The sequence below is a fragment of the Momordica charantia genome (assembly GCF_013281855.1).
Source record: "Momordica charantia cultivar OHB3-1 chromosome 6 unlocalized genomic scaffold, Mcharantia_2.0 BLBB01000006.1, whole genome shotgun sequence".
NCBI lineage: Eukaryota > Viridiplantae > Streptophyta > Magnoliopsida > Cucurbitales > Cucurbitaceae > Momordica > Momordica charantia.
Window position 1 is genome coordinate 12323299 of NW_028275164.1, and position 14376 is coordinate 12337674.

General features: G+C 43.1%; 1 protein-coding gene across 1 annotated transcript; it reads right to left on the reverse strand.

Annotated features, from left to right (window-relative positions):
- Positions 1–4941: 4941 nt before the first annotated feature.
- Positions 4942–5540, reverse strand: LOC111018264 (uncharacterized). Its single transcript, XM_022294288.1, has 2 exons — positions 5129–5540; positions 4942–4976 (listed from the first exon to the last, which is right to left on the reverse strand). Exons 1-2 carry the CDS (start codon positions 5538–5540, stop codon positions 4942–4944), a joined length of 447 nt encoding a protein of 148 aa, XP_022149980.1.
- Positions 5541–14376: the final 8836 nt, after the last annotated feature.

A 14376-nucleotide genomic window follows, 5' to 3' on the forward strand; every position in this document is an offset into this window, starting at 1 on the left:
ATTTTTTTGTGAAAATGAAAAAGTGATAGAAAATTTTGCAAAGAAAAGCAAAATGAAAATAAGAGTGGAAAGACAAAAGCGTGAAAGGAAAAAAAATATGTGGCAAGAGAACTTAATGAGAGAATAAAAGTAAGGAAGCTTGCCTTAACTCAGTTCCCACTCTATTTGCGAAAAAAGTCTCACTTAGGGATACTCGTAATTTTATGGTAGCAACTTTGATCTAGTTTGACTTTGTGCAACTCACTAATGACAAGCTCGGATTGGTTGCCAGCCTAGAGAATCCCTTGAGTGACTGTCCTATTTTCGAGTCATTTTTGTGCTAGAAAATTTTCATTAAGGGGAGTGTGCATAGTCTCTACTGGATTTGAAAAAGTTTTTTGAGTGAGACAATAGAAGATTTTGAAAAGCTTTTATCTTTTAAACAAAGGTGGCCTTATGATGATTTTGCTTGAGAAAAGTAGTAGGGATTAGAGCTTTGACGTTCCTCCTGAGACACCATATGAGCAAATTACTCAGCTCTGCTTGATGTTTGGTTTATTCTTGAATTTTGCATGCTTATTATTGATTTGGTTGTTGTTGTTCTTGCTTGGGGACAAGCAAAGTTTCAAGTTTGGGGGTGTGATAAGTCTTGAATTTTAGGAAAAAGTGTTTACAAATTGTGCATGTTTAGTGTCTTCTGAAATTAAATACATATGTTTCAAGTAGTTGTTTGCAACCATAAAATTCTAAAAGTTCTTTATGAATGTTTTAAAAATTCATTTCCTGTTCGTATGATTGAATTGTAAGTGTTTCATGTACATGTCATATGTATATATTTGCCTACATTGGTATATATTCAGCGAAGTATAGTGCCCATTGTTTGGTATTTGAATCTGGGTGTTCAAATGATGATTGTGTTTCATTATTATTTTATACTTTTTTGAGAAAGTATTTGTTTATTTTACAATGTGATGAATTTGTCAATAATTATTTTGTTTAAACATAAATAATGATTTGGAAACTTAGTGAAAGTTTTTGACTCGATGTTGAATAATATAATTGTTATCACATAATTTGAAAATTGTAAATATATGATGTGAAAATATGTCTTGTAGATTCTAAGAAAATGACATCTGCTTCTAAGAATATAATTGTTGAATTGAACAGAAATGAGAAGCTTAATGAGGATAATTATGAGATTTAGACAACTAAGAGATTCTAGAAGTGTTAAGCAATATGTTAACTAATCCTGAAAAGGGCAATACTACTCAATGTAGGAGGGACAGGGAAGCTTATGAAGTATGGAAAAAGAAAATCTCATTTGCTCGCATTATGTTGCTAAGTAGCATAGACAACGATTTCATGCATGAGTATCACTCTTATGACATTGTCAATGACATGTGGGAAGCATTAAAGTCGAAATTTGGTGGGACCTCTGTCACCAAAGTTAGGTAACTTACTATTAAGTTTGATACGTACAAAAAAAACTCTAATTATAATATGAGATAACACATAAGAGAGATGTCTAATATGATTAGTGAGCTAAAAGAAGCTGACCATTTCTGATTTATGAACAAAATGTTGAAGCTGCTATCAATTGGGAGCACATGAAAGTGCATTTCTGATGTTTCACGTCATCTTGAACTGGAAGAAGACCACATGGAGGCTGTTGGGTTTTATGTCTAAAAACTCATAGTTTGTAAATGCTAGATATACTTTTATCATTCAATAAAGTTGTTATTGAAGGTTATAATCAATAAGTAGTTATTGATCCAATAAAATGTTCTTACTAGATCTAAATCCAATAAACTAAGGATCCTAGACTGTTACATGAGACTCAACCTTTATGTAGAGACATAAATATGGATCAAGTTTGAGTTAACAGTCTAACTGGTCTATAGTATAGGAATAAGGTTGGGCACTTTATTCTAGGGATAATATGGATGCGACCCACTTTGTAGCTAGTACAAATGATGTGATCCTAATTCGTTCATGTGAAGACATACAAGTGGGGGCGTCCTGTGTAAAGAGTTTGCATAAGATCGGAATATGAGATAGTCACTTTTACTTTATAACACTATTTACTATCTGAAACTGACTATCTTGACTCTGATGGCCTAGGTAACTCGATCTTAATCCTGAGCTAACTATGAACTTCTGTTTACTCGGGATTATCCTTAGATCTGCATGGGTGAGAGCAACTCAACTTCGCTGGTTCAATAAGCCTCCCATTTCAGGGGTAAGACCAAGTAGATAGCTAGGGACATAGGGTGCAAAAAGGAATTCACTTTTACCCAATTTTGGGATAGTAGAGAGGTTGTTCTCTTAATGGCTGAATCCAAGTCTTGAACAATTGGCGCCACCCTCATCAAAAGATTTGAGAGGATTTTTTGATTTGGTAGTTGGACTACAAATCATTGTTCATTAGAGGATCAGTGGGACTTAAGGAACAATAGGTAATTACAGGGGTAAAACTATTGGGTGTGTTACCCTAAACTCGTAGTTTGTATGTTGTGTAAAAACAAATGTATATTCAATAAAGGTTTATTCAATAAATTTGTTGTTGAATTCATAGCATTGCATTGTCCAAAATCCAATAAACTAAACATTCGAGGTTATTTTAGTGTAACCGGGACAGTATATGTACTGGGTATATATTTGATATACTGGACATATAATTGATATACCCCTGATATACGAGGTATATGTTTGATATACCCTGATATACAAGTGGATAATGTCTCGGTAATAACCTAAAGGGTCTATAATATATGGATAAGGTTGGGTACCTTATCCTAGCAACACTATGGATACGGCCCACTCTGTAAAGGTTACAGACAACTCGAACAAGGGGCCCCACCCTCTCATTGGCCCGAGAGGGACTTCTGGTTATTGGTCGGACCATAACCAGGTTGTTCATTAGAGGAGCAGTGATATTTAAGGAGTAAGATGTAACTCAAGGGTAAAATGGTAATTTGACCCAACTTGAGTTACAAGTACTCGTGAAGGATTGACTCGTCATTAATGGTCGTATATCCATGGACACGAAAACATTCTGCAGTGAGAAGAGTGCAACTGCTGGTCTTTAGTGGAATGACCTGTAGTTAACGAATCTTGATTAACTCGGTCAATGAGTTTGACCGATTAATCTTGCATCGTTGGAGCTTCTGATCTGTAGGTCCATTAGGTCCCCTTGCTAGCTCATAACGGGTAAAACGAGGATCAAGGTTTTGGAAGAATTTGAACTGTTCAAATTTCATAAGGGATTATATGTATATTGATACATTATAATATATAGTTAATTCTAAATTAAAACTATATATTATGAGAGAAATTATTTGAATGAGATTCAAATAAAATTAATATGAATAAGCGGTTCATCTTATATTTTAATTCTATGGTCCCAGGATCTCTCTCATTCAAATGTGGTATCGGTTCATTCTAGTCAGGCATTACATGCCCAGCAGCTTTCACTTTGGTTCGTCCCCGAACCACATCTTACTGGGAGAGGTTTCACTCTGATACCATTCTGTGACACCCCAAGCCTAGGATTCGGAATCCGGATTCGGCACCTCTTTGCCTCGGTATTCCCCTGCATCCCCTACGACCCGGCCGCGTCACCATCTAATTCTGAACTAACTGGTTGTATCCGAAATTGATAAGTAGAGATATAAATGATCACCTGATTCTGGCTTTGATAACAACATAGTGGTTCCAAGATACTCCTTTAACTGAAGAAGCATTTTCTCACATTCTTTTGTCCATTCAAACTTTCCTTTAGTTCTAAGGATTTTAAAAAATGGCAGACATTTGTCAGTAGATCGAGAAACAAAGCGATTTAAGGTGGTGATTCGCCCATTTAGACATTGGAATTGCTTTAACTTTTTAGTCGATTCCATTTCAAGAACTGCCTTAATTTTATCAGGATTCACTTTAATTCCTCTCTGGTTGATCATAAATCCTAAGAACTTTCCTGATGAAACTCCGAAGGTACATTTAGTGAGATTGAGTTTCATCTTATAATGTCGTGACACCCCAAAAGCTTTTGTGAGGTCGGTTATATGTTGTTCGTATGTTTTGCTTTTAATTAACATATCATCGACGTAGACTTCCATATTCCGGCCAATCTATTTATTAAACATTATATTAACTAAGCACTGATATGTTGCTCCAACATTTTTCAAGTCAAAGGGCATTACTTTATAACAATAAAGCCCTTAATCGGTTACGAATGCAGTATGCTCCTGGTTGAGTGTATGTATTTTTATTTGATTATATCTGGAATAAGCATCCATGAATGTTAATAACACATGCCATGTAGTCGCATCCCCTAATTGATCGATCTGTGGTAACGAAAAACTATCCTTTGGACATGCTTTATTTAAGTTAGTAAAATCGACACACATCCTCCATTTTCCATTAGCTATTTTAGCCATTACTACATTAGAAAGCCACACGGGGTAATCAACTTCCTTTATTAATTCAACTTTGAGGAGTTTGTTAACTTCCTCTGAAATTACAGCACTACACGCAGCATCCATAGGTTGGCGCTTTTTCTTGACCGATTTATAATCTGGATCAATGTTTAGCCTATAGACTATTACACTTAGGTCAATACCCGGCATGTCCTCATGTGAGCATGCAAATACATCAGAATTGTTTTCTAAAAAATTAATAAGATCGGTCTTAAGCGAAGCTCGTAGTCTTGCCCTGACTTATACTCACTTGTTTGGAAGATTTGAGTGGGACTTATTCGAGCTCTTCTATTGGCTCTTATATTGGAGTAGCCCAACCTTCTTTTGCCGATCTATCATATGTATTTTCTTTAGTTTGTGTGGCCGCAGTAGAGGTCTCTCTGACAATCATTGCACATATCCGCGCCATTTTAGAGCCATTGCATAGCACTCTTTAGAGTCATTTTGTTCTCCTCTCACTACTCCCACCTCATTATTCGTGGTGTACTTACTTCATCATTTGGTGTAGGTAGACGGTACGACCTGCAAGTCATGAATATAAGGTCTCCTAAGTATTGCATTGTAAGTAGAAGCCCCGTCAACCACGACGAACTCAACAATTTTTCAAAGTTCATCCTCTCCTTCTCCAATCAGGACTAGGAGCCAGGTACAACCTTCTATTGTTACTAACTCACCTGAGAACCCGACCAATGGTGTTGGACATTGGTTTAGTTGAGATATCTCCCAACCCATAGCCAAATAGGTTGAAAGAGATAAAATATTAGTAGCAGCGCCCCCATCGACCAACACTCTTTTCACTCGTACGTTGTCAATCAAGGGGGAGATAATTAAAGCGTCATTGTGCGGTAGATGAACACCTTTCGAATGTTCTGCAATGAAAGTTATTGCTACTGCCGGTCGAATAAATGAGGTGTTCACCTCATGTTGTGCCTCTCGGATTAATGCTTTCCGCTTATTTCCAAACTGTCTCCCATTAGGCCCGTCGAAAATTGTGTTTATTACAGCACATCTTTTCTCATTCTGATCTCTCTTCTTCGGCGAGGGTGACCGATCTTTGTCATCTCTATCTGATCGGACATACTTCATTATCCCTTGCGTGGAGCATGAATCCCTCCGCCCCACGTGCTTTTTCAAATGACCTTGCCGAATTAAAATTTCAATCTGATTTTTCAGGTCATAACACTGAGAAGTATCATGACCATGATCTCAATAGACATATCTTCCTTGATATCCCATTCTGTAACTCGGGCTGATGGCTCTGGGACCTCCCTAGTCTCAGCGGGGATTTGGGCCATCGTCAGTTCTACAATTTCCGCATGCAGGTGAGCAACACCACTTAATTCCGTGCGAACTTGATTTAACTCTACCCATAGACCAGTTAGTTCTTAGCCCATCTGTCGTGCAATATTTGATGAGTTAGGTCGTAATGGGTTCCTTCGCTACGCACCTCTTCTCATGAGTGGCAGCCGACCCCTTCCCCGTGCCGGCATGCGAACGGAGGAGCGGGAGCGACTGCTGGTGAAACTCGATTGTTGAGACTGATTATCTGCCATAATTCAGTAGCAAAAACTCCGATCATAGATTCCTTAGTGATAAAACTTGAGAACTCTCGTTCCCACATATGGTGCTAATTGTTCTTACCGAAAAATTTTAGATAACAAACAATAGATCTTCCAAAACACTCAAAGATAAGATCCTGCAAAAAGGAGTTGGCACTCCAAGATTTTGTCAGTATTAAATCGAAAAAAATCATGTTTACTTAAAGAGAATGAGAATCATTTTTTTTTATTCTCTTTGATGGTGTTTACCAAATTGTTCAAATAGTGGGACCCACCTACTTTTTTAGGAGGCAATCTCATTCCTCTCCACATCATCATCAATCCTATTCTCATTCATTATTCCGTGTGTCCGACACACTTAATGTAAATACTTTTTTACTTTTACCCTTTCTATTTTATGATTAATGAGACCCATAACTTTTTATTTAATTGTTTTATATTTTTAATCTTTTTTAATTTATACTACTAATAATTTTTCTTTTAGTAAAAATTTATATCACTTTTATGAGTGATGTGATATTATTATAAAATATTTAATATTTAATTTAATTTTGTTATTAATAATATCAGATTTTTTAAAATATAATTCATTATTATTATTTATCATAATAATAAAATTTATAACATTATTATAATAAATTTTAATAATATTTTATATTAAATGATATGGTTCTAATAAAATAGTATTTTAGTGGATGTAATTTTATTTTTATTATTTATTAATATTAATATTAAATAAATTGTTGTTGTAAAAAAATATTTACTATCAATAATATAGTAATAAAATAAATTATTATTGTAATTAAAAAACTTAGCACCACAATGTATTTGTGATTAGCTAGAAAGAAGACAGGGATGTACTAGTAATTGTCATATATCTGATTTTAATTCTGATTCCAGACAGTTTTAGTAAACATGATCATAGGAGTTCTGATTCCGATTTCAGAAAATTGAAAGGAATAACATTCACATTCCGATTCGGATTGATTTTCATTCTGATTCTTAGTAGGTAAACAGGGTCTAAATTCTTATGCTCTCAATCACAGTAATCGTGTACATTTACCTTTTTCACTTACAAATATTTACAGAGCTCCTCGATAATCGTTGGTATAAAAGATTTGAGTTAAAAAATACAGTTATCATCGAATTTTTAAGAAAAACAGTATGCGTCGAAAGGGGGATTCGGTTAAGCGAATAACATTTGAACGTTGAGAATGAGTTCAGGTATTTAATGCGCAGTTCGGAATTTTTCGAACTCATCCGACTTGCATAAACTTCACATAAGTTCCATCTCTAAATGAACCGCTGATGACGTCTCTGGATAAATTTTCACCTTAATCATAAGTAAATTTCAAAAATAAAAAATTAGTTGTTAAAATGGATTTCTATTTTTCAAATGTTGTAATGCTCAACTTTTTTTTTTCTTTCGGATATTTCTCTGTAATAAATTTATTTCTTACTCTATAATTTTTTGGGCTTAAATTCCTCTCTCTAACAAATTTATCTTTCTCTTTCTAGAATTTTCATGTTTATAATATTTAATAGGGAAAAATACACTTTTGGTCAGTGAGGTTTAGAGCAGTGTCTATTTGGTCTCTGAAGTTTTAAAATGGACACTTTTGGTGACTGAGGTTTGGATTTGGTATCTATATAGTCCCTCAAATTTCAAAATGAACACTTTTAGTCCTTCAAGTTTGAGAAATAGATCTAAATAGTCCCTTAATTTGATGATGTGGAACTTTAATTGCTGAGTAGGCAAAATAAATTAATTTAATAATATATTTTTGAAAAGTTAGGACTTCTGTTTTTTTTTTATTATTATTTTTTAAGTTATCTCCCATTTCATCTTCTTCTTTCCCTTTTTCCGGTGAAATTCACCACGCCGGCCAACTTCCGATAACCTTTGCCAACCACATGAAAATGGAATCTCTCTCTCACCCTATATGAAAATGGTGTTTACCACTTCCTCTAATCCTCGAAACAGAATTTATTGAACAAAAATTCTTAGCTTACATATCAGAGCATCATTCCTTTCCCAAATTTCTCTCACCCTAAATTAAATGAAAAATATATGCAACTCAGTCCAACCAAAACCCAATTTTATAAAAGAATCACGAACAATTTTTGAGTTTTTTTTCTTTATGTTGATTGCATTTTCTGATTTGGGTGAGTTGTAATTTTTTCTTTTTTTTTTTTTTGGTTCTGGGTTGTCGAAACTGGAGGACTTTCTCAGGGGCGTGGGTGTTGGAGGCGAATCCTGACCTGCCACGTGTCATGATCGAAAATGTGAGTCGGTTAAACGCGCGAGCAACATGGAGAAAGCGGCTCCTCTATACTCAGGTCGGCAGTCAGGGTAGGACCTATAGTGCCGAGCTGAGCTGATACAGAGTCCGTAACAGTGTCCCTTCCGTGCCCGACAACACGCCGCGATTTTAGGGTGTGTCAGAACCCCTGTCGGGCCCAGTTTCTATAAATAGAAACCTTTGCCTTAAATGCAAGGTACGCAATCCCAAGTAGACTCGGCAGTTTAGCTCGGACCAAAACTAACTTGCTCGTCGGAGCGCTAACTTTGTTTTGCAGGTCCCAAGAAGGGTGCAGGGAAGGTGTGGGGACCGTTGGCTATAGCTCGTCCAGAACGTTCCGATCTACATCGTATCTGAGCTCAGCCGATTTCAGGCTCAAACATCTGGCGCCGTCTGTGAGAACGACATATCTAGAAGTCAGCCTCACCTTTTGCAATCTGAGTCAATGGCCCAAACCCGCTCCCAGCAGTCACGATCTCAACTTTCGCCTATCCACTCTCCGATGAGGGATGCTGTCACTTCCCGAGCCCATCCTCGACTCACGTATTCTCAGGTGGCAGGAACTCCCGTCGTCAAACAACGACCCCACGCGGGGGCGGTCAAGGAGAATGGAGGTCAGCCGGCCACATCCGATCCAGTAGCAGTTCAGGATTTCCACCTCGCCTCAAATCAGTTCCCGCCACTGCAACCTCAGAGAAACGGGTTGCCGCCCCGCGCACCTCACCTCCGCGGTTGGGGAAACACAGGTGCACGTTCCGGGGCAAGTGCTGATGCGGGCGTGGACCCCGTCATGGTAGCCAACGTGATCGCCGAGCTCAAGGAAGTCAAAGCAAGGCTTGAGGCGGTCGAGAGAGGCAGCGAGGTGTCTGGCTCTTCCGTCTCCAGGGATCCCATTCGAGGAAAGGGACCGATGCATCCTACCCAAAGAACGGAGTATCAGTTCTGACCGCGCAGGGAGGCCCAAGCTGGAGCACCCTCGCGAAAGCTACAACGAGTGAGGACAGGCAGTGCCCTGGAAGCACAGATTCACGACCACCCTCGGCAGGACGATCGGGTCGAGGGCCGGCGCCCGAGGATCCGACCAATTCGAACTCCCTTGGCATCTTTCGATAACTCCAATGCCCATGAGGGCCGAGGTGCCAAGACGCCGAGGCGACGAGTAGTGGCACCCGAAGATCGGGAGTATTTGGTTGACGATGAGGAGGAAAGCCCAATGGTCGACGTTCAAGAGAGGTCCTTCCACGCTGACCATTCGTTCCGGTCTGAAGTGGACCTCCTCCGGGATCAGTTTCAGAGGGAGATAGAAGATCTCAAGCGACAGTGCAGGCCTGTGGATCCGCATTGCGTGGCCGAGCAAGAGGAGCAGCCTTTCTCCCAAGCGATCCTAGATGCGCCTATCCCACCGAGGTTCAAGGCTCCAGTCATGAATTCTTACGACGGATCTGGAGATCCGATCTCCTACGTAGAGGTGTTCGAGGGGAAGGTGGATTTCCTGGCCGCAAGCGACGCTATGAAGTGCCGAGCATTTCAAATAGCCTTAGAAGGCTCGGCAAGATTGTGGTACCGACAGTTGAAGCCCCGATCCATCGACAGTTACCAACAGCTGAGGAGGTTGTTCATCAACCAGTTCTCAGCTCGGCAGTTGTTGAAATTGCCACCCTCTCACCTCGGAATAGTAAAGCAACGGGACAGCGAGTCCCTGACGGAGTACATCGCTCGATTCATGGACGAGCATGTCAAAGTGGTAAGTTGCACCGATGACATCACCATGATGTACTTCACCACGGGCTTGAACGACAAGAATCTGACGATAGAGTTCGGAAGCTGACCACCGGCCTCCCTGAACGAGATGCTTGCTAGAGCTCGCCAGTACATCGACGGCTTGGAGTTGTGGAAAGCCAATGGAGCTCGGCGAAGCAACCGTGGTAAGGACCAGGACCAAAAGTCCCCTCCTCCCAAGAAACAGCGCAGCGATGGTTGGGGCTCGTCTCGGCGGGCCGACGACAATAAGAGTAGAGGCCGTCGAGACGAGAAAGACCCTTCAGGCCGTCGAGGGCCAAAGTTCGACAAGTTCACTCCGCTGAACGTCTCGATCGCGGAGATCTACGCAGCAGCCGAAGATACCGACCTAGAGGCGCTTTTCGCAGCCCCAGAAAAGCTCCGCCGACCTCCAGGGAAAACGAGACAATCGACTCTACTGCCGATTCCACAAGAATCATGGCCATGACACTTCACGCTGTTTCCACTTGAAGGAGCAGGTTGAGGATCTGATCCGGAGGGGCTATCTAAAAAAAATACGTTGGCAGGCGTGAAAGGGCGGAGCCAGAGGGGTCGGCTCGGGAGGACAAGCGAGAGAAGACGCCCCCGCCGAGACAGAAGGAAGATCGTCCTGCCATTATAAATATCATCCATGGGGGCCCGAGTGGGGGACAGTCGGGGCAGAAGAGAAAAGCTCTGGCTCGGGAAGCGGCACACGAAGTTTGTACCTCGTACCCTAGGGAACCTGCAATGCCGATCTTATTTGACGACCAGGACGGCGAAGGAGTGCACATGCCCCATAACGATGCCCTGGTAATCGCCCCACTCATAGATCATGTGAAGGTGAGAAGAGTTCTTATCGACGGTGGAGCGTTGGCCAACATCTTATCGTTCTCGACCTACACGGCCCTGGGGTGGGGGAGGAAGCACTTGAAGCTCAGCCCGACGCCTTTGGTCAGTTTCGCAGGGGAGTCAGTCAACGCGGAAGGGTGTGTGTCGCTCCCTGTTACCATCGACGAGGGAGATCAACAAGTAACTAAAGTCGCATAATTTGTTGTGATAGATTGAAGCTCCGCGTACAACGTCATAATTGGTCGGCCCTTGATTCACGATCTCCAGGCAGTTCCATCCACTTATCACCAGGTCTTGAAGTACCCGACCTCGGCAGGAATTGCGATAGTCCGGGGTGAGCAAAAAATGTCTAGAGAATGCTACGCAGCTGCGATGAAGGGAACAACCACTTGTGCAGCGGTTGCGGGCGCGACAGGGCCGCGTGCCGACGAACCAGAGCCGAGCCGTGGCACCCCAGCTGAAGAACTAGAACTTGTCCCCTTACTGGGGCTAGAAAAGCAGGTCAGCATCGACAGCAAACTGGGGGCCGAGGTGAAAGAGGAGCTCGTCGATTTTTTGAAAGCAAATGCCGATGTGCTCGCGTGGTCCCATGACGACATGCCAGGCATAGACCAGAGTATAATGGTGCATGGGCTTAATGTAGATCCTAGTTATAGGCCTGTGAGGCAAAAGCGTCGGCCTGTCGACGCCGAGCGAAGTAATGTAATTTGTAAAGAAGTCGAGCAGTTGCTACGAGCTAAATTCATAAGAGAGGTTCATTACCCCGCGTGGTTGTCTAACGTAGTTTTAGTTAAAAAGTCCAACAGCAAATGGCGCGTCTGCATTGACTTCACGAGCCTCAATAAGGCGTGTCCGAAAGACAGTTTTCCCCTGCCTCGGATAGATCAGCTCGTCGACGCAACGGCAGGGCATGAACTCCTCTCCTTCATGGATGCCTACTCTGGGTACAATCAGATTCGGATGCATGTGCCCGACCAAGAGCATACCGCCTTTGTTACCGACCAAGGGTTGTATTGCTACAATGTCATGCCATTCGGTCTGAAGAATGTCGGTGCGACCTACCAGCGGATGGTCAACATGATGTTCGCTAAGCAGATCGGAGGCAACATGGAGGTGTATGTAGACGACATGTTGGTGAAAAGTAAGCAGACGAGCTCCCATTTAGCCGACCTAGCAGAGGCCTTCAGCGTGCTTCGAAAGTATCAGATGAAGCTCAACCCGAGCAAGTGTGCCTTTGGGGTCTCGTCGGAGAAGTTCCTCGGGTTCATGGTCCACGAACGCGGAATTGAAGCAAATCTGGACAAGATAAGGGCAGTCCTCGAGATGGAAGCACCGAAGAATGTTAAACAGCTGCAGAGGTTGAACGGTCGACTGGCAGCCTTGAATCGCTTTGTGTCTCGCTCCACGGATAAGTGCCACCCTTTCTTCCAAATACTAAGGAAAAAGGGTCGGTTCGAATGGACCGACGATTGCGAAGTTGCACTTCAGCAGTTGAAGCAATACCTCAGCTCGGCTCCCTTGTTGTCAAAGCCGCTGTCTGGCGATGTACTCTACCTGTACCTAGCAGTGTCGGAGAATGCAGTGAGCTCAGTACTTATCAGGGAGGCGGAAGGGCGGCAGAGCCCTGTTTACTACACGAGCAAATCATTGACCGAGGCCGAGGCTCGTTACCCCTGTGTTGAGAAGCTGGCCCTAGCCTTGGTAATCTCGGCTCGACGCCTACGACTATACTTCCAGGCACACAAAATAATCGTTCCGACAAACTTCCCCTTGAGGCAGATTTTCTACAAGCCCGAAACGTCGGATCGCCTGATGAAGTGGGCAATAGAGCTCAGTGAGCACGACATCGCCTTCGAGCCGAGAACGTCGTTGAAAGGTCAGGCAGCCGCAGACTTTGTCGCCGAGCTGACCCCACCCAGGCCAGGGGGCGATGCCCGTGACCAGTGGATACTCTATATGGATGGTTCGTCCAATGAGAAAGGTTGTGGGGCAGGTATGCTGCTCCTCGGCCCCGGCGGTCTTCGGTTTGAGTACGCACTCCGATTTGGTTTCCGAGCCTCCAACAACGAAGCCGAGTACGAGGCATTGACAAATGGACTAAAGGTTGCCAAAGGGATGGGCGTGAGGCGACTTTTGATTCTCAGCGACTCCCAGCTGATTGTCAATCAGGTTACCGAGGAGTACCAGGTAAAGGAAGCTCGTATGGAGAGGTATCTGGCCAAAGCCTGAGGGCTCCTCGCCCAGTTTGAGGACTATGTGATTCGACAGGTGCCGAGGTCCGAAAACTCCAACGCCGACGCACTGGCTCGCCTGGCCTCGGCATATGAGACTGATCTACCAATAACGGTTCCAGTTGAAATACTTGCTGAGTCGTCCATCGACCAGCCTGAGGTAATGGAGATCCAGTCAGCTCAGCCTACATGGATGGACCCAATTAAGGACTTCCTAGTCATGGCTCTGTCCCCGCCGATCCGAGCCAGGCCAGGAAGCTCCGACGCCAAGCTGCTCACTACTTGATGCAAGAAGGCAAGCTCTTCAAAAGGGGATATTCTCTACCATTACTGAGATGCCTCGACCCGGAAGAGGCGAGGTATGTCATGCGCGAAATTCATGAAGAGGTTTGCGGAAACCATGGAGGAGCTCGGTCCATGGTCGCGAAGGTCGTCTGCCAGGGCTACTACTGGCCGACGATTGAGCGCGACACCAAGGAGTTCGCCAAAACATGCGACAAATGTCAACGCTTCGCGAGCATTTTGAGGCAACCCCCGGAGATGCTGACGCCGATCTCAAGCCCTTGGCCTTTCGCTCAATGGGGGATAGATCTGATCGGCCCGCTACCGACGGGGAAGGGACAGTTGAAATTCGCCATAGTAGCTGTAGATTACTTCACCAAGTGGGTGGAAGCGGAACCTCTGGCGTCTATTACCGAGGCGAAGGTCGTCAGCTTTGTATGGAAGAGCATAATATGTCGGTTCGGTATACCGAAAGCTATCATTACTGACAATGGAAAGCAGTTTGACGGTGCTCGGTTTAATCAATTCTGTCAACAGCTCGGCATATGTCACCTCAGCTCGTCGCCTGCCCATCCACAGTCTAATGGGCAAGTTGAAGCCATCAACAAGATCATCAAGCGTGGTCTGAAGACGAGGCTGGAGTCTCTGAAAGGTCGGTGGGCAGAAGAGTTACCAGAGGTATTGTGGTCCTACCGAACTACACCCAGCCGATCTACTGGTGAGACGCCATACGGCTTAGCCTTCGGGTCGGAGGCTGTTGTCCCTGTGGAAGTCAGCATGCCAATGCCCTGAGTTGACAATTTCGACGAGCAAGCCAACAGTGAAGCCCTACTCGTGAATCTTGACCTTCTCGAGGAGAAAAGATCTCACTCCCAGCTTCGGCTAGCAGCATATCAAAACCGTATAGCTCGATACTACAACACCAGAGTAAAAGTCA

What these genes read in the sequence shown, in the direction of transcription:
- LOC111018264 (XM_022294288.1), bottom strand. Translation starts at nt 5,540, where the DNA reads ATGAAGTATGTCCGATCAGATAGAGATGACAAAGATCGGTCACCCTCG. An exon ending in ACCATTGGTCGGGTTCTCAG is followed by an intron (nt 4,977 to 5,128) that starts GTGAGTTAGTAA and finishes CATGACTTGCAG; the next exon opens with GTCGTACCGTCTACCTACAC.